The sequence below is a fragment of the Mobula birostris genome, chromosome 27 (assembly GCF_030028105.1).
Source record: "Mobula birostris isolate sMobBir1 chromosome 27, sMobBir1.hap1, whole genome shotgun sequence".
Classification (NCBI taxonomy): Eukaryota; Metazoa; Chordata; class Chondrichthyes; order Myliobatiformes; family Myliobatidae; genus Mobula; species Mobula birostris.
The window spans coordinates 22,067,605-22,084,788 of NC_092396.1; the positions used below are offsets into that span (position 1 = coordinate 22,067,605).

The following is a 17,184-nucleotide window of genomic DNA, read 5'->3' on the forward strand; positions in this document are numbered from 1 at the left end:
TCCCAGATCAATCATTATGTGATAAGAAAGGTCAATTGATAACCTGGTAATTAAAGGAGTGGGGTGGGGTGGAGCGTGATCAATATATAAAAGAATGTTGGGAAGGGATTGAACTTGACAGGAACTCAGCAAGACAGGCAACGTCACAGAGGAGAATAGCCGTCGACGTTTCGGGTTGAGACCCCTCATCAGGGCTGGAAAGGAAGGGGGCAGAAGCCAGAATAAGAAGGTGGGGGGGGACAAACCATTTTCCTTTCCAATACTGATAAAGGGTCTCAGCCCGAAACGTCGACTGTTTATTCCTACAGACGCTGCCCGACCTGCTGAATTCCTCCAGAATTTTGTGTGTGTCCCTCAAGATTTCCAGCATCTGCAGAATCTCTGTTTAGAGTTCTGCCTGAAACTAAGGTCCCAATGAAGCAAACTATGGAGACACGAGACACGGATTGGGAAACTACATTATCGGGCATGACAGTAAATATCTATTGATAACCTTCTAAGCAATTAATAAATGTTTGCAAGTAATGTATATCTAACCAGGCAAAAGAAAACCAGGTGAAGTGTCCTGCAGTGGATTTTGTAGAAGATGCAGGTGCACTGATCGTCATCGTCCCAAACTGCCAGAATTGTAGAATTTTTCCCAAGACTGGGAGATACCAAATGTAACCCCTGTACTAGGAAAGAAGGAAGAGGAAACTGAGGACTACAGACCAGGTTAACGTGGGGAATGAGCTGGAACTAAGGAAGCGGTTTTAGCAAACATGGAAATAATAAAAGACTTGTGTCAATGTCATTAAAGGGAAATCCTGTTTAACAAATCAGTTGGAATATTGAATTGACTTTATTACTTACATCCTTCATACACATGAGGAGTAAAAATCTTTACGTTATGTCTCCATCTAAATGTGCAATGTGCAATTTATAGTAATTTCTAATAAATAGTATGTACAACAGGATAGTCAATATAACATAGAAATACAAATGTATCAGCGTGAATTAATCAGTCTGATGGCCTGGTGGAAGAAGCTGTCCCGGAGCCTGTTGGTCCTGGCTTTTATGTTGCGGTACCGTTTCCCGGATGGTAGCAGCTGGAATAGTTTCTGGTTGGGGTGACTTGGGTCCCCAATGATCCTTCGGGCCCTTTTTACACACCTGTCTCTGTAAACGTCCTGAATAGTGGGAAGATCACATCTACAGATGTGCTGGGCTGTTCGCACCACTCTGCAGAGCCCTGCGACTGAGGGGGTATGCTGAGTTGGTACCAGCAGAGTAGAGAAGGATGCACCAGTAGATGTGACACAGTTGGACTTTATTAAAGGAGGTTATTAAAGGAAATTAGGACAGACAGGACTGGAGGTAATCATGCTGGCACAGATAGAAGTTTGGCTAACGGACAGAAGGAATAAATGGATTAACAGAGTAAAAATAAACGGGTTGGAAAACTGTGGCTGCCATAAGGAATGGGTGGGGAGTCCATGACTATTCACAGTGCCTGTCGATGATCTGAACAGCAAGATCACTGGAAACAACTCCCAGCTCTGTTCAAAAGCTCATTCTTAACTTACAAAACTGAACAGCCAAGGTCAGCAGGCTACTGACCACAAAGTCATTACTGTCCTCCCCTAATGCACACACAGATGCATTCCTCAGCAGGGATGGCAGCAAGGACAGGAAGTTCCGAGGACCGGGGCCAATAACAGAGACGCTTGGACTACCCAACAAAGACTGATCTCCATGGCCTTAGGAACTCTGCATCTCAACCCACAAGTAATGACGGGCCTCAGCATGGAGAAATATCACTCTGTTCTTTTTTTACAGGGGAGTTTGACATCTTTTGTAACGTTCTCTATTGCTGCTAAAAATCCTTGTGCACTGGAAGTGCATAGTAGGTCAAAAACCTGCAGATTAAATCCCTTTCTAAAGCAGTACAATTTATCATTATTCCGTCACAAAACTGAAGTCACATTGATGCACAGACACCAAATCTTACAGGACAGAATGGGAGTCACAGTAGTTTTGTGCCATAGTGGATCACAAAGGGACAAGTCTTGGAGGTAAGACATGGAGTGAAACAGTGTCACTGTGAATATAGAACACAGAACATGGAACAGTACAGTACAGTCCCTTTGGCCCACAACGTTGTGCCAACCTTATAACCTACTCTAAGGTCAATCTAAATCCTTCTCTCCTATATATCCCTCCATTTTTCTATCATCCATGTGCTTATCCACAAGTTTCTTGAATGTCCCTACTGTATCTGCCTCAACCACAACCCCCGGCTGGGCGCAAGCACAAGTGATAACAAGAAAAGGGTGTTCTGGGCAGGTAGAGAGCACAGATGTAAGGGGAGTAGAAACTGCCAGTGTTTTCAAGGACCTCTCCCACCCGTTCTACAATCCTTCTGACCTCCTGCCACCAGGCAGAAGGTACCACGGTATATGAACGAAGACTGTTAGGCTGGGTAACAGCCTGTGAAACCTCTGAACATCTGGTATTCATTAGTTATGACAGCACCAGTAACAGTAATACTGTTGAATATTTTACTATTTGTCATAACGGAGATGCCTCTTTTTCCCTTATTAGAGAGAGAGAGAGAGAGAGAGCCTGTGGTATGTCGAGTTACCGGGTGAACGAGTAGTCTTTGGCGTCTGTGTCTTTATTGATGCTTTAAGTGCTCGGTGGAGGGTGCTGATGCTTTCTTTGCTGGTTGGGGGGGGTCACTTTGTTGCTGCTTGTGCGGGAGGGATGGGAGTTGGGGGGGCTTTAGGGTTCTAACATGTAACTGTCATTCATTCTTTGGGGCACTCCTCTGCTTTTCATGGACGATTGTGAAGAAAAAGCATTTCAGGATGTGTATTGTATACATTTCTCTGACATTAAGTGTAGCTATTGAGACCCATATGTATTTTATGCCATCTACAGAATATTTGTTCCTCTGTTAATAATATTGTGTTGCTATTATTTTATGTGCTGTATGTGACATATCTGCTGTGCTTTGCAACTCGGTCCCAGAGAAACATTGCTTTGTTTAGCTGTAGGCAAGTGTAGGGTTGAATGACAGTGGACTCGAACTTGAAATGCAGCCCTTGGTGTTAAATCCCGAATGAATGATATAGTCGTGATTGTACGCAGGATTCCACTCCTGACGTTGGGTTTTATTGGAGTGAATGGAGCCAAATTTCAGAAGCATAAGCCAATACACATTCCCTGCGATCTGCAGCAGTCTGCACATGGACTGGGATGTCCTACAGTTATTATGGACAGACCAAACCTCTGCTGAATTATCGTGGTGAAGGGAGGGACTGCAGGAAATTCCAAGTCTCTTGCTGCTACTGAAGTGCTCTGAACTGCCAGTTGCTGTCGTGAGGTCAGTCATCTGGGAGTCAATGTGCCTCGTAGGCCTTCCAGTATTTCCTGCCTTGGCCACTCAGGGCTGCGCCATAGCAGCAGCCAAGATTTATGCATTCACTTCTCAAGCCCGAGGCGGAAACCCGCGAACCTCCTTTGTGGAGACAGGGACGTCCTAATATGTTGAACGACCAGCTGGCCAAAGAATGAGTTCATTAGCTCAGCAGCTAAGGCGGTGTGATAAGGAGCAGATAATCTGGTTTTAATAATGGATAAAGACAGGCCAGAACACCAAGCATGACCCCTGCTCCTCCTCAAACTTACGATAGTTACTACAGTCACTTTGAGAGAACGGTGCCAGAGGTTTTTTACAGACCCAGACGACTTCTCCCAGTGTGTCCGCAAAATGATTTGTTCTTCTCTTCTCATGTCTCTTTTTCCTTTTCACGGAGGCTGGGATCCTGTTGGAGTCTGTGATCTACAGCTGCAGCTCAAACTACGGTTCTTCACGGGCATTGGGTTCTCACGTTTGGACTCGCCGAGCGGCCTGGCGTTTCGACATTGCCAGTGCGCCTTCAGGGTGCGGTCCTGTGGACGGCCCAGACCCTTGCTACTGCCACCAACTGAAGTGTCATGGGAGATGGAAAGATCGAGACAGCAGTGCACAGTCCTCTCGAAAGAAGGTCCCTGCATTCAACGATCTCTCTCGCTCCCGATGGTGAGTGAGAGTCTTTTGATCCTCGAGTTGGGGAACTCAGGCAAGATCACAAGGCTGTGAGATATGAGAGCTACATTGGACCATAGAGTCTGCTCTGCCATTTCATCATGGCCAATCCATTATTCCTCTCAGCTCCAATCTCTTGCCAAGCGTCGGGCGTATTGTAACATCGAAACTGTGAGCTACTGGTCTCCCTTGTCATTGCAGAAGCGATATCTCTTTCTCCCTAGGTAGTGAGAGAGAGAGAGACCATGCTGAGATGTCGAAGTGTTGGGATGGACAGTAGTGATTTTGATGGAGTCTAGATTATGGTCTTTTTGCTTACTATTGCTTGCATGGTGGGTGGTGGGGGGGTGGTTTGATCCTTTCACTGGAGCAGGGGGGGAAGGTTGATACCTTTTCTGCTGCTTGTGCATGGGGGAGGAGGGGCTATGGGGTTCTAGTGTCTTCTGTCATTCATTCTTTGTGGCCCTTTTCTGTTTTGTGGACATCTGTGAAGAGTAAGAATTTCAGGTTGTTTACTGTATACATTCACTGACATTAAATCGAACCATTAAACCATTGGACAGGTCCTAGGCTGACTACCTCTTCAAAATAAGAGCACACATTGCGGTGGCATCCTTCCTAAGCACTGCTGAAGCAAACTACCACAAATGCCGCAGATCGGAAATAAAAATGGGGAATGCTGGAAAACCTCTGTGGGTCAGGCAGCATCTCTGAAGAGAAAGAGGCAGAGTTAACACTTCAGGTCAACTCTGACTCTCTGTGCACAAAGGTTGGGCATTGTCAGTATTTTCTGACACGGTCACTCAATGGTGCACTGCTGTAGCAGCCAAGATGTATATCTCCAGTTCTGCAGCCTGACGCCGAAACCCACAACTTTCCTTTTCAGAGGCAGAAAGACTGTCCACAAATGTTGAACAAGCAACTGGCTGACGGATGATTCCTCTAGTTCAGCAGCTCAGGGTGAAAACTTTTAAAACCACATCTTGTTAGCAATAAGTTCAATCTCAAGATTATACAGCAGCCCCAGATCCAAATGCTGATGGTGCAGTAGCCTTGTATACCTTCAAATAAGTCTTGACTCTCAGAGAAGTCATGGGCTTGATCATCTGCCTAAGGTTCGAATCTGGTCTGTGAGTTCAACGGTTCCATAACAAGCCCAAGAATGACTACACACACACACACACACACACACACACACACACACACACACAGACACACACACACACACACACACACATATTGCAGGTGTTGTACTGAGTGTACGCCCTTCAATGCCTTCCCCGGGATATTCTCCGATTGGGTCCTAAACTGAGCTGATGCCCTCAGGTTGGCTTTATGGTGCCTTTCCCACCATACATGGTGAATATTCCATTTCGTTAGTAATGGGGTGGGTAAATATGCATATGTGTGGGCACGTGGCCAAGTGGTTAAGGTGTTCGACTAGCGATCTGAAGGTCGTGAGTTCGAGACCTAGCCGAGGCAATGTGTTGTGTCCTTGAGCAAGGCAGTTAATCACACGTTGCTCTGGACGACACTGGTGCCAAGCTGTATGGGTCCTAATGCCCTTCCCTTGGACAACATTGGTGTCGTGGAGAGGGGAGACTTGCAGCACGGGCAACTGCCGGTCTTCCATACAACCTTGCCCAGGCCTGTGCCCTGGAGAGTGAAGACTTTCCAGGTGCAGATCCATGGTCTCACAAGGCTAACGGATGCCTTTATTATTTACTTAAATATGCATATGTTGTTTGTATACTGTATTTAATGTAGGCACTTCAGTTTATTTTTAATGTGATTGTAACTACATTGAGGGGTGCATCATATTCTGATCCATGTGTAGGCTTAACTTGGCTTTGTGGGTAATTAAATATGGTACATCCTGGTGCCTAATAAAACAGGGCTTTTCACCCCCAGTAGGAGAGAGACAAAAATATGGGCTGCCGGGAGTTCACACTGGACAAAAATAGGGAGCTATAACTTGGTTTTCTGGTAGATATCTTTTTGCAAATATTGGTACTTTTCTTTCCACTATTTTTGCTAATTTTTGTAAGTTTGATTTCGGACACACCTAATAAACAGTAGTGCTAAGCAACTCCAGCTATTTTTTCCTTTGGTCAAAACTCACATATTTAACAAGGACATGTAGGGATTCGTCATTGAAAAAATATTAATAAATTAGAAGACGTTATAGGCAGGAAATACATGCAGCTTCAGAATTTCAAATAAAATAGAGAAAAATTAGCCTGCTATTTTTGTAGTTCCTTTCTGTAATTTTTTTTAAGGAATTAATTTCTTTCAAGCTCTCGAGTTCCTTTCCAAAGTCTGAAGAAACCTTTCGTAAAATAATTGCACGAAATACTGCAACATATTTGAAACAAGCGATGATTTTTAAAGATATCGCAAAAATCCTGCGGAATCTGGATCCTTTCCGACTTTGAAAAGAGCAGCTAGAGCAAGGCCAGAGAACTTCAAGCCGCGGTTGAGGTGCGAAAGCCAAGCCTGATCTGTATAGGACCCTGGAGTTCAAGCCCACTGCCTGCTTTGCTGCCACTTTAAGAGGCAAACTGTGTGGTCATCATCGTGCACCCGGTGAAGAGGAGAAACTCACATGGGTCGTCTCACCCTGCAACGAGGGTGCCACCTGTTGGCTGGCCAAGGACTGGCACTGGCGTCGGAAGTCAGGAAGCTCTCCACGCCCTGTTCTTCCACCCTCCGGCCTGGGAGAGGGGGTCTGGAGGGAAAAACCCTTGAGATGGGGGAAAAAGGGAGAATAATAAATAAAATAAGGAATAAGTTGACTTTTTAGTTTTTTTTTAAAGAAATCAAATGCCAGTATATAGGGAATAAATCAGTTTTCTTTTCACTTATATTTGAAATTTTAAAAAGACTACCTATTTAGTCCTGATACGAGCCCTGTTCAGGGAACTGTGCACAGGTCAAGAGAGGGACAAATTCCTTTAATTGGACAGTGAGTTGGATTATAAAAAAGGGAACAGGCTCGTTCAGTGCTGGGTCTCTGCTCTCGTGTTCCAGAGACTAGTGAGGCCTACTGCTGCCCTGATGTACACAAAATGTCAGATCTGCCACTGTTTGCTACAAATTACCCCCATTCCTTGGCCATTTCAAAGCAGGCTCAAAGCTCATCCTTGAGGGCAAGGAAGCGGGTTTTGAATGGGCTAAGCTATAAATTTACAAACAAAATATCAACTAAAACCAGCTCATGTGCGAGGTGACCACATGGAGAGACCCACTGTTGATTTACTGACTTAACTTCCCACACTGTGATGTGTTAAGTTACAATGTAAACTCCTGTGGATTAAAGGTGCTTGAATGGTAGCTTTTAACAAGTGGCTTGTTGCTGACCGACCCGGGGGGGGGGGGGGGGGGGCGGTACCTCTCTATTATTAACCTCTTACAACGTGAAAGAGACAGACCCCGGGGATAATCCACAGAAACAAACAAAAATAAAATGTGTTAGAATCATGATAGTATTTTAAAAGTATCTGATTTGCAGTGAATGTCCTTGGCTGTTTTTGATTTATGCATTGTTAATCAATACAATGGTTAAAATCCATGTTTACTTTTAATTTTGCTTTTTTAACAGTCTGAATTTGCATTAAAATTAGTGTGGGGGGACATTAAGTGCTTGGAATATTAATAGAACATAGAACAGTACTGTATAAGAATAGGTCCTTCAGCCCACAGTATCGTGCTGAATCAATTAAATTTCTAATCAAATGGCAGCTAAGCTAATCCCTTCTGCCTACACGATGTCCATATTCTTCCACCTTCCTCACATCCACGTGCTTATCTAAACTTCTCTTAAAAGCCTCTAATGTATTTGCCTCTACCACCATACCAGGCAGCACCATTCCAGGTACCCACCTCTCTCTGAGTAAAAAACTTACCCCTCACACCCCCTTTGAAATTATCCCCTCACCTTAAATGCATGCTCACTGGTAGTTGACATTTCATCCCTGGGGGAAGAAACAGAAACTCCCTGTGTACTCTGTCTATGCCCCTCATAATCTTATAAACCTCTATCAGATCTTCCCTCAGCCTCCTCCCCTCCAGAGAAAACAACCCAAGTTTGTCCAAGCAACACACACCAAATGCTGGAGGAACTCAGCAGGCCAGGCAGCATCTGTGGAAAAGGGTACAGTCGACGTTTCAGGCTGAGACCCTTCAGTAGGACTGCACTCTTTTCCACAGATGCTGCCTGGCCTGCTGAGCTCCTCTAGCATTTTGTGTGTGTTGCCCATCCTCTCATAGCTGACACCCTCAAATCTAGGCAGCATTTTCTGCACCTTCTCCAAAGCCTTGACGTCCTTCCTATAATTGGGCAACCAGAAATGAATGCAGCACTCCAGGCACAGCCTAACTGGAGGTTTATAAGGCTGCAACGTAATTTCTGACTTTTGAACTCAATGTAAAGTATCAAAATATTTAAAAACATCCATAAAAATCAATAAACCATTCCTTTATTTAATTGTTTTCATCTGATAATATTGTTACTATTATATTAAATGAATAGTTTAACATTTATTGTTAAACTATTAATGTACAAAATCACAACAACTTTAGTTTTTTGTTAGTTCAGAACATGCATTAATGTATTCTGATTAACAACTGTGGAGGTATCGTTTGTTGATCTGTGAGGTGAGATTAGAAAGTATTGATAAAGATCTTATCCTCTTGGCTATAAATCGCTCTGGGACAATCCGAGCTGAGAAAGATATTTGCACACATGCATTTCCTTCTTTATATCTCAAGCTGCTAGTGAAACCCAGAAGAAGGCTTAAGGAATTGAAAGGAAAGGCTTCGCCTGATCAAAGGCCTAAATGTTCCTCTTCTTCCTGCATAAACATGGCAGGTCACATGCTTAAACTCCGCTTGCCGACATACCCATCTTTGGCAACGGACCCAACTCGTTTGCTTTTTAACACAATTACCCTCGGATGCCATCTGTAAAGGAAATGCCTGCTTTGCCACACATCAGCGGCAAAACGACTTGAAGCAAATCAGCTGGAGCTCGCTTTCATGCTGGGTTTGCTGTATGAGCTCCGTGACCCTCCTTATTGACTCCAAACCCTTTGATCCTCTCCATCGCAGCCTCCCGCTTCTCTGCAGTGCCGGGACGTCCGGAGGCTGATGGTTGTTACCGTCCACTCGGATCAGCGTTGGAGGGGACACTTCCCTCGCCGGCGAAAAGCTGTCCTTTCATAAAAGATAGGCCACGGTTTGGAGGTAACCCAGAAGAGAGAGAACATTCCTTAATGTGGATGGCTTCAGAGAGTTATGGACTCGACTGGCTCCATCACGGCCCCAACCCTCCCCAGCACTGAGGATATCTTCGAGGGGCAGTGCCTCAGGAAAACAGCACTTATCATTAACTTGCCCCCTTCTCACTATTACCATCAGGAGCCTGAAGACCCAAACTCGACCGCTTTCCCCCCTCCGCTATCAGATTTCTGAATGGCCCGTGGACTCGTAAGCACCAGTTCAGAGACAGAATCAGAACCAGGTTTAATATCACCAACAGACGTCGTGAAATGTGTTGTCTTTGCGGTAGCAGCTCGATGCAATCAGTAATAGAAAAGAACTGAATTCCAGTAAGTATGTATATATTAAATAAGTACTGCAAAAATAGGAATTTAAAAAATTGTGAGGTTGTGTTCACGGGTTCAATGCCCATTCAGAAATGTGATGGCAGAGGGGAAGATACTGCTCCTGAATCTGTCCATGAAGGTTCCCAGTCATCCAGGTCATTGTTATATCAAGCTATAGTAAATCAAGGCAACCGGATTTGCTGTGTTTTCTAGAAGACATTTCACCACTCATCCGAGAGGCTTCTTCCAATCTGATCCATGGTGGGTAGTTTTCAGGGTTATAAACTCTATGAGTTGTTTAAAGGTATAACAATCACATGAGAGTCATTAAGTGTTGTAGAGGTAATGAGAGGGTCATTAGTCTTACTTTGCATGAATGGAGGTGTGAACTGTTGTGGAGATGTTAGGACTGCATTGTAAGTAGCTGATAGGTGGTGTAAACCCCACCCCCCCTCTGTTCAGGGATGGGCTTTCCACTTTGACAAAGATGTTTCTTTTAACCCCTCCTTCAAACCACCTGTCCTCCCTGTCCAAAATGTGCCCATTGTTATCAAAGGAGTGTCTTCTGTCCTTTAGGTGTAGATACACATCTGGGTCTTGGCCTGAGGTTTTAGCCCTTCTATGTTGGGAGTGTGCCTTCAGGCTCTGTACCACCTTCCTGATGGTACCAATGAGAACAGGGCATGATCTGGGTGATGGACGCGCCTTTTTGAGGGATTGCCCCTCGAAGATGTCCTGGATACTACGGAGACTAGTGCCCATGATGGAACTGACTAAGTTTACAACTTCCTGCAGCTTATTTTGATCCTGTGCAGTAGCCCCCCCTCCCACCTCATACCAGGCCCCATATCTCAGAAAGAATGTATTGCCATTGGAGAGAGTCCAGAGGAGGTTCACGAGGATGATTCCAGGAATTAAGGGGTTAATGTTTGATAAGCGTTCGGCAGCTTTGGGCCTGGAATCACTGGAATTTAGATGAATGCATGGGGATCTCATTGAAACCTACCGAATGTTGAAAGGACTAGATGGGGTGGATGTGGAGAGGATGTTTTCTATGGTGGGGGTATCCAGAACTAGAGAGCACAGCCTTAAAGCTGAGGGGGCGACCTTTTAGAACAGAAGTAAGGAGGAGTTTTTTTTTATCCATGGAGTAGTGAATGTGTGGAATGCTCTGCCACAGACTGCGGTGGAGGCCAAGTCCGTGGGTATATATAAAGCTGAAGTTGACAGCTTCCTGATTGGTCAGGGCATCGAAGGATGTGGCGAGAGGGCAGGTGTACGGGGTTGAGAGGGATCCGGGATCAGCCGTGCTGAAATGGCTGGGCAGACTCGATGGGCTGAATGGCCTAATTCTGCTCCTATATCTTATGGTCTTATACCAGAGGGTGATGCACCCAGTTAGAATGCTCTCCACTGTACATCTGTAGAAATTTCACTATTCCTCCTTTGCACTGTTACTTATTTTTGTAACTAATAGTAACTCTCATGCCTTGCCGTGTAACAACAAATGGCACGAGACACAGGGTGACATGATCACACAGTGGTTAGAGTTACACTATCACAGTATCAGCGACCTGGCTTCAATTCTGCCGGTCTATAAGGAGACCGTTCATTCTCCCCAGGACTGTGCAGGTTTCCTCCGGGTGCTCTGGTTTCCTCCCAACTCAAAGACCCTGCATGGGTTAGTAGGTTAATTTGTTCACAGTGTGGGTCAGCACAGTTACCATGCTGAATCTCTGAAATAAATTAAAACACGCCGGCGATCGATAATAAACCGGATGCTGATTTTTACATATGTGAAGGCAACATGCACTGAACATGTCTGCGAGAGAAACTGGGAGTTCTCACACGGGCCTGCCAGGCCTCGGCAAACATGTGTGTACACGTGCAGAAGCCCCAGAGTTCCCTGGCTGATCGCTGCCTTCATTTTTACTGTAGTCTAATCGAGGAGTCCGGAGGTGGATGTGAGCTGCCTGCTGTTTCCCAGCAGTTACACTGTGTAATCTGCCCAATGAATCCATGCCAGTTTACATCTGGCATCAGTTCAACAGCTCCATTCACTTTAATGCAGAGGCGCAGCTGCAAGTGAGAGATTGCAGTTTTGGGTCATTTACAATTTCTTTGTTTAATTGAATTGATTTTAATTGTTTTTCTGTTGATATTAACTGTCTACAGTTTTGTTTATTTTCTAGAAAAAAAATTGTTTTCAATACTTTCTGAATGTTTGTGGATGTCAGAGACATTTAGATCCTTCGACAGCTGGTTTAGCCTGGGGATTCAGATTAACCAGCTGTCTGAGTACTTAGGAGGGATTTCCCACTGGAAAGTCCAGAACTGCCCGAGGCCTTACCAATGGAGTGGAGGTGACTTCGAGAAAGAAGTTCTCATGAGTGGCTTGTAGAGCTGCTGCCTTGTGGTCCCAGAAACAGAATTTTAATTCTGACCTCTGATGCCGTCAGTGTGGTGTGAGCAAATGCTCACACCAGGCGTTCCCATTTCATCCCACACCCGAATGAGGTGTAAATCAGTAGGTCCACTGTAAGCTACTCCTTGTGGGCAGGGAAGTGTTGGGACCCGGAGGGGGGCAACGGGAGTGTGGAGAGAAAAGGGGATTCATGGCAGGGTTGGTGTCTCCCACCCCTTGGTGGCTGCCGCAGGCCCCGGTGCGCTGAAGGATCTTCTCCCGCACTGTGACGCATACATGTCCTCCTGTGCCCTTCCACAAGCTCAGCAGTGTGCAAGTGTAGAAATTGCACGGAGAAACTTCTAGTTGTGAGAAATAGTGAAGTACGGTGCATAGCTGATAAATTGCAGCTAGTGAGTAACAAAATGAGGGTCATGTTGCTGCAAGTAAGAAGCATCGAACCCATGAATACGACCTTACTTTTTAAAAAAGATGTATTACTTCTGTTTTTGCTCTAGTTCTAATCTATATAATATACTGTAATAGATTTACTTTTTTTCTTTCTATATTATCATGTATTGCATTGTACTGCTGCTGCTAAGTTAACAAATTTTGCGACACATGCCAGTGATAATAAACCTGATTCTGATTATTTCAGTCTACCGTTACGCTGTTGCTTCCTCCCGTGGCCCAGGATGTCGACTGGACAGCCATCCACACCTGGCACTGGGCAGCCAAGTGGCGCTGCTGGACTTGAACTCACGGGCAGTCTGGCATCTTCCGACTGGCCTTGGCTCTTTCCCTTTCTCCCGGCCTAAGGACCAGGCAAGATCTTCAGCTATAAACAGGAGCAGGACTCTCAGGGCTCAACGTGGAGGTATGTACGAGGGGTGGTTGATAAGTTCATGGCCTAAGGTAGAAGGAGTCAATTTTGGAAAACCTAGCACATTTAATTTTCCTACATTTACACACTTAGTTCAGTGGCCGTGAAGCATACGGATCCCTTCTTTGTAGAAGTTGGTGTCTTGGGCCTCCAGAAGTGGTCCACAGCAGGGGTGATTGATAAGTTCGTGGCCTATGGCACAAGGAGATGGGTTATTAACTTCAAACTTTCTGCATTTTCACTCAAAGAGTGGAACTGCACGTGCATGTAACGAGAGCTGTATAACTCATCCTCTTCTACTTTAGGCCACAAACGTATCAATCACCCCTGCTGTGGACCACCTGGAGGTCCAAGATGCTCTCGTTACATGCACGTGCAGTTCAACTCTTTGAGTGATAATGCGGAAAGTTTGAAGTTAATAACTCATCTCCTTCTACCGTAGGCCACAAACTTATCAATCACCCCTGCTGTGGACCACTTCTACAAAGAAGGGATCCGTATGCTCCACGACCGCTGGACTAAGTGTGTAAATGTAAGAGGGGACTATGTTGAAAAGTAAATGTGTTAGGTTTTCTAAAATTGACTCCTTCAACCTTGGGCTACGAACTTATCAATCACCCCTGGTATGTACTTCACTCTGAACTTTGACTTAGGGTGCTTTCCTGGTTGCAACAGGGAATCAGATCGAGGTTGGTTATCACCGACATACGTTGTGAAATCTGGTGTCTTGCTGTAGTACAGTGCAAATGCATGAACTTTAAGTCACAATAAGAAATACATTTAAAATCGATAAGTAGTGGGAAAAGGGAGCAAAAATAGTGAGGCAGTACTCATGGGCCAGTCAGAAACCTGAAGGCGGAGGGAAAGAACCTGTTCCTAAAACTTTGAGTATGTATCTTCAGGCTCCTGTACTTCCTCCCTGATGGTAGTGATGAGAAGAGTGTTTATCCTGGATGGTAGGGATCCTTAATGTTGGCACAACTTTTTGAAGATGCCTTTGACGATGGGGGGCTAGTGCCCATCATGGAGCGGGCTGTGTCTATAACGCTGTGGGGTTTTTTCCTGATCCTGTGCATTGGACCCGCGTACCAGACAGTGATGCAGTCAGTCAGAATGCTCTCCACGGTATAACTGCAGAAATTCGCTAGGTGCTGGTGACATACCAAGTCTCCTCAAGCTCCTAATCAAGTATAGCTATTGGCATGTCTACTTTGTGATTGCATCAATATGTTTTGTGGCTCAAGATTGAGGGAAAAAGAAGACAGAAATTAAAAGTTCCGCAGAGGTGATGGGTAGACGACCTGCCACTCAGTGTTTCCATAACACAAAGGTGCCAGCACACTAGTCGACTGTACTTTTTTCCTGGCCTGCTGTGTTCCTCCAAAGCCCCCTCAAAGATTAGATTAGCTTTATTTGTCACATGTACGTTGAAACATTCTGCGGAATGTGGTGTTTGCGTCAAATCAAATCAGTGAGGATTGTACTGGACAGACCACAAAAATTGCCGTACTTCCATTGCCAACATCACATGTCCAAAACTCACTAACACTAGCTGTACATTTTGGAAAGGTGAGAGGAAACTGAGGCACCCAGAGGAAACCCACACAGTCACAGGGAGAACGCACAAACTTTTTTACAGACAGCGATGCAGAGTAAACTCTGAAATTACAGCTGGTGCTAAGAGTGGCATCCTCATCTGTCTCTATCCATGCCTTACTTCCATCAAAATAATAGGTGGTTTCAGAATGTTTGTACTTAATTGCCCAGCAGGGTGCCTTCCACATAACAAAAGAGGGATCAGTGTGAAAGAAAACTCCCTGCAAAATCCAGAATAACTGGCACAGTTCAAAGTACATTTATTATCAGAGTATATATACATTATATAACCTTGAGATTTGTCTTCTACAGGCAGCCAGAGAACAGGAAACCCAAAAGAACCCATTTTAAAAAAGCCAAACACCTAATGGCGGGGGCGGGGGGAGGAGAAACAAATTGTGCGAACAATAGAAGTAAGCAAATGGCATTCAGAGTGAAAGTGAGCCCTTAGACACGAAGCCAGGCATCATTGCAGCCGGAGCAGACCACAGCCTCAGTTCAGAGCAGAGCAGAGCCAAGACGAAGCAATGAGCAGAACCAGCCTGTTCCTCGCCTCTGGTCCCAACACCCGGACCTTTTCAATCTGCTCCGGACTAACGTCACTGTGCTTGCTGACAGACGCCGGTCTGGGTACGTATACTCTGAATGAAAGCCCAGCTTTATTCCTGAATACCTGAACTTCAAGATCACATAGTCCTGAAGGCTTATTTCTGCTACAATCTTTATAATCCCATTTCTCATCTTGCAATAATACATAACTAACACAAAATTTGTCTGAGCAATTAAAGTGGTTACATAGCTGGAGGACACCAACGGTTATGGAAAATACACTGTAGTGACAGAGAGATGGAGCTTGCCGATGACCTTTTATCAGAATGCTGAGCATATTATTTCAGATTTTTGGCATCTGCAGGACAGTGTGTGTGAATAAACTGGCCGGATACTCAATTAAAGTAACAACTACAGCTGCCTCTTTTTCTGTCAGCGTTGACTCCTCCCTCCCTAATTCCCCTATCAGGAGGACGATCAGTCCTCAAGACAAGGTCACACACAGGGCTTTCGCTGTGAGCCCAGACGTTACTTGGGCCTTCGCAGTCTCCACATCTAAATGGAAAACACATGCCACGTGTGGACATTTTTACCATAATCCCCCTTATTACAGCTGATAATGTAAGCAATCGATGCTGCACTGTAAGCAGGCAAACAGCAAAGGTGTGAAACTCATCGTACAAGTTCCTTCCTGTACAGCACAGGAGTTACAAGCATTCCAATTATGCTGGCGTTGTCATTCGGAGTCTGTCACCACAGAAACAGAAGTATCATCCTTGAGGCAGTCTACTCATTGCTGAAAGACTTATTGCAACATTATTCAGCTTATCCGCATTTGAAAGTGCTCTTCCGTGAGACCAGAATTAAATGGGCTGCTAATTCATCGCATCATGGGCAGATGTCAGCATTGAAAAGAGTCTGTGAGCAAACTCTCGACTGCAGGTGCCAATTAGCAATAGTTTGCAGAGAAACGGAAGATGTAAACACATAACACAGAAACAGAGAGAGCAGTGTAACGACGACTACAGCGTCCTCACTTCTACTTTCAGGAGAGTAGTTACGTTAGTGAATGGGATGCTGTTAGACAGTCGCCTTGCCTTAACTCTGAATAACCGGCAGAATGGCCAAGCATTGTACCACATCATAGTTAAAACTCCCCCAGTGCATCCCCAGCACCAGTCTCCCCGCCATCGAGGACATATGGTATATGCAGAAAGGGGCCGGATAAAATGGCCAGGCCAGCAATATCATGAAGGGTCCCACCCACCCTACTCATGGACTGTTTGTCCCACTCCCATCAGAGAAAAGGCTACTTAGCCTCCACAGCGGGACCACCAGACTCATAAACAGTTAATCCCCCCAACCTGTAAGGCTGATCACCCCCTCCGTCTGTTAACTCACCCTATCACCACTACATACACATCACCAAGCCTCACCTCATGTATATACAGTCAGCCTATATATATAATAGATACTTGTACATTGTCCTTATATAAGATTCCTTTTATATTTATATATATTATATTGTATGTGTTCTTTATGCTTAGTGTTTTTCAATGCTGCGTCAGATCTGGAGTAACAATCATTTCCTTCTCCTTTACGCTTGTGTGCTGAAGAGTGACAATAAACCATCTTGAATCTTGAATAAGTAAATAAGCTGCCATCAAAGTGTTAATAGGGAGTTCACACGGTCCTCTTCGGAAATTGATGGTCATGTTGTCTGGCACCATCAAGTCAAAGGCACGGTGGTGGCCTGGTTAAAGCCACACCACAGGTAACATACTCAAGATGGCACCGTCTCTTTGGACATGCCAACTTCACCCATACCACTTGAGGTCTGATTATTATTTTATTTAGGGATTTATACCAGGTGGCCAAGTGGTTAAGGTATTGGACTAGCAATCTGAAAGTCGTGAGTTCGAGCTCCAGCCGAGGCAGCGTGTCGTGTCCTTGAGCAAGGCACTTAACCACATATTGCTCTGTGACGACACCAGTACCGAGCTGTATCGGCCCTTGCCCTTCCCTTGGACAACATCGGTGTCGTGGAGAGGGGAGACTTGTAGCCTGTCTTCCA

The 17,184-nt window shown here is 45.1% G+C and overlaps 1 protein-coding gene across 2 annotated transcripts in view; it reads right to left on the reverse strand.

Moving 5' to 3' along the window:
• c1qtnf12 (C1q and TNF related 12) overlaps positions 1–17,184 on the reverse strand; it is an 80,520-nt gene that overhangs the window by 50,811 nt on the left and 12,525 nt on the right. Inside the window, exon 2 of one of the 2 annotated variants that reach the window (XM_072244880.1) lies at positions 6,678–6,815. The exons of the other annotated variant lie outside the window; for it this stretch is intronic. Within the exon in view, the coding sequence (XP_072100981.1) occupies positions 6,678–6,815 (138 nt within the window). The remainder of the gene's footprint in view (positions 1–6,677; positions 6,816–17,184) is intronic. 2 annotated transcript variants of the gene reach the window in all.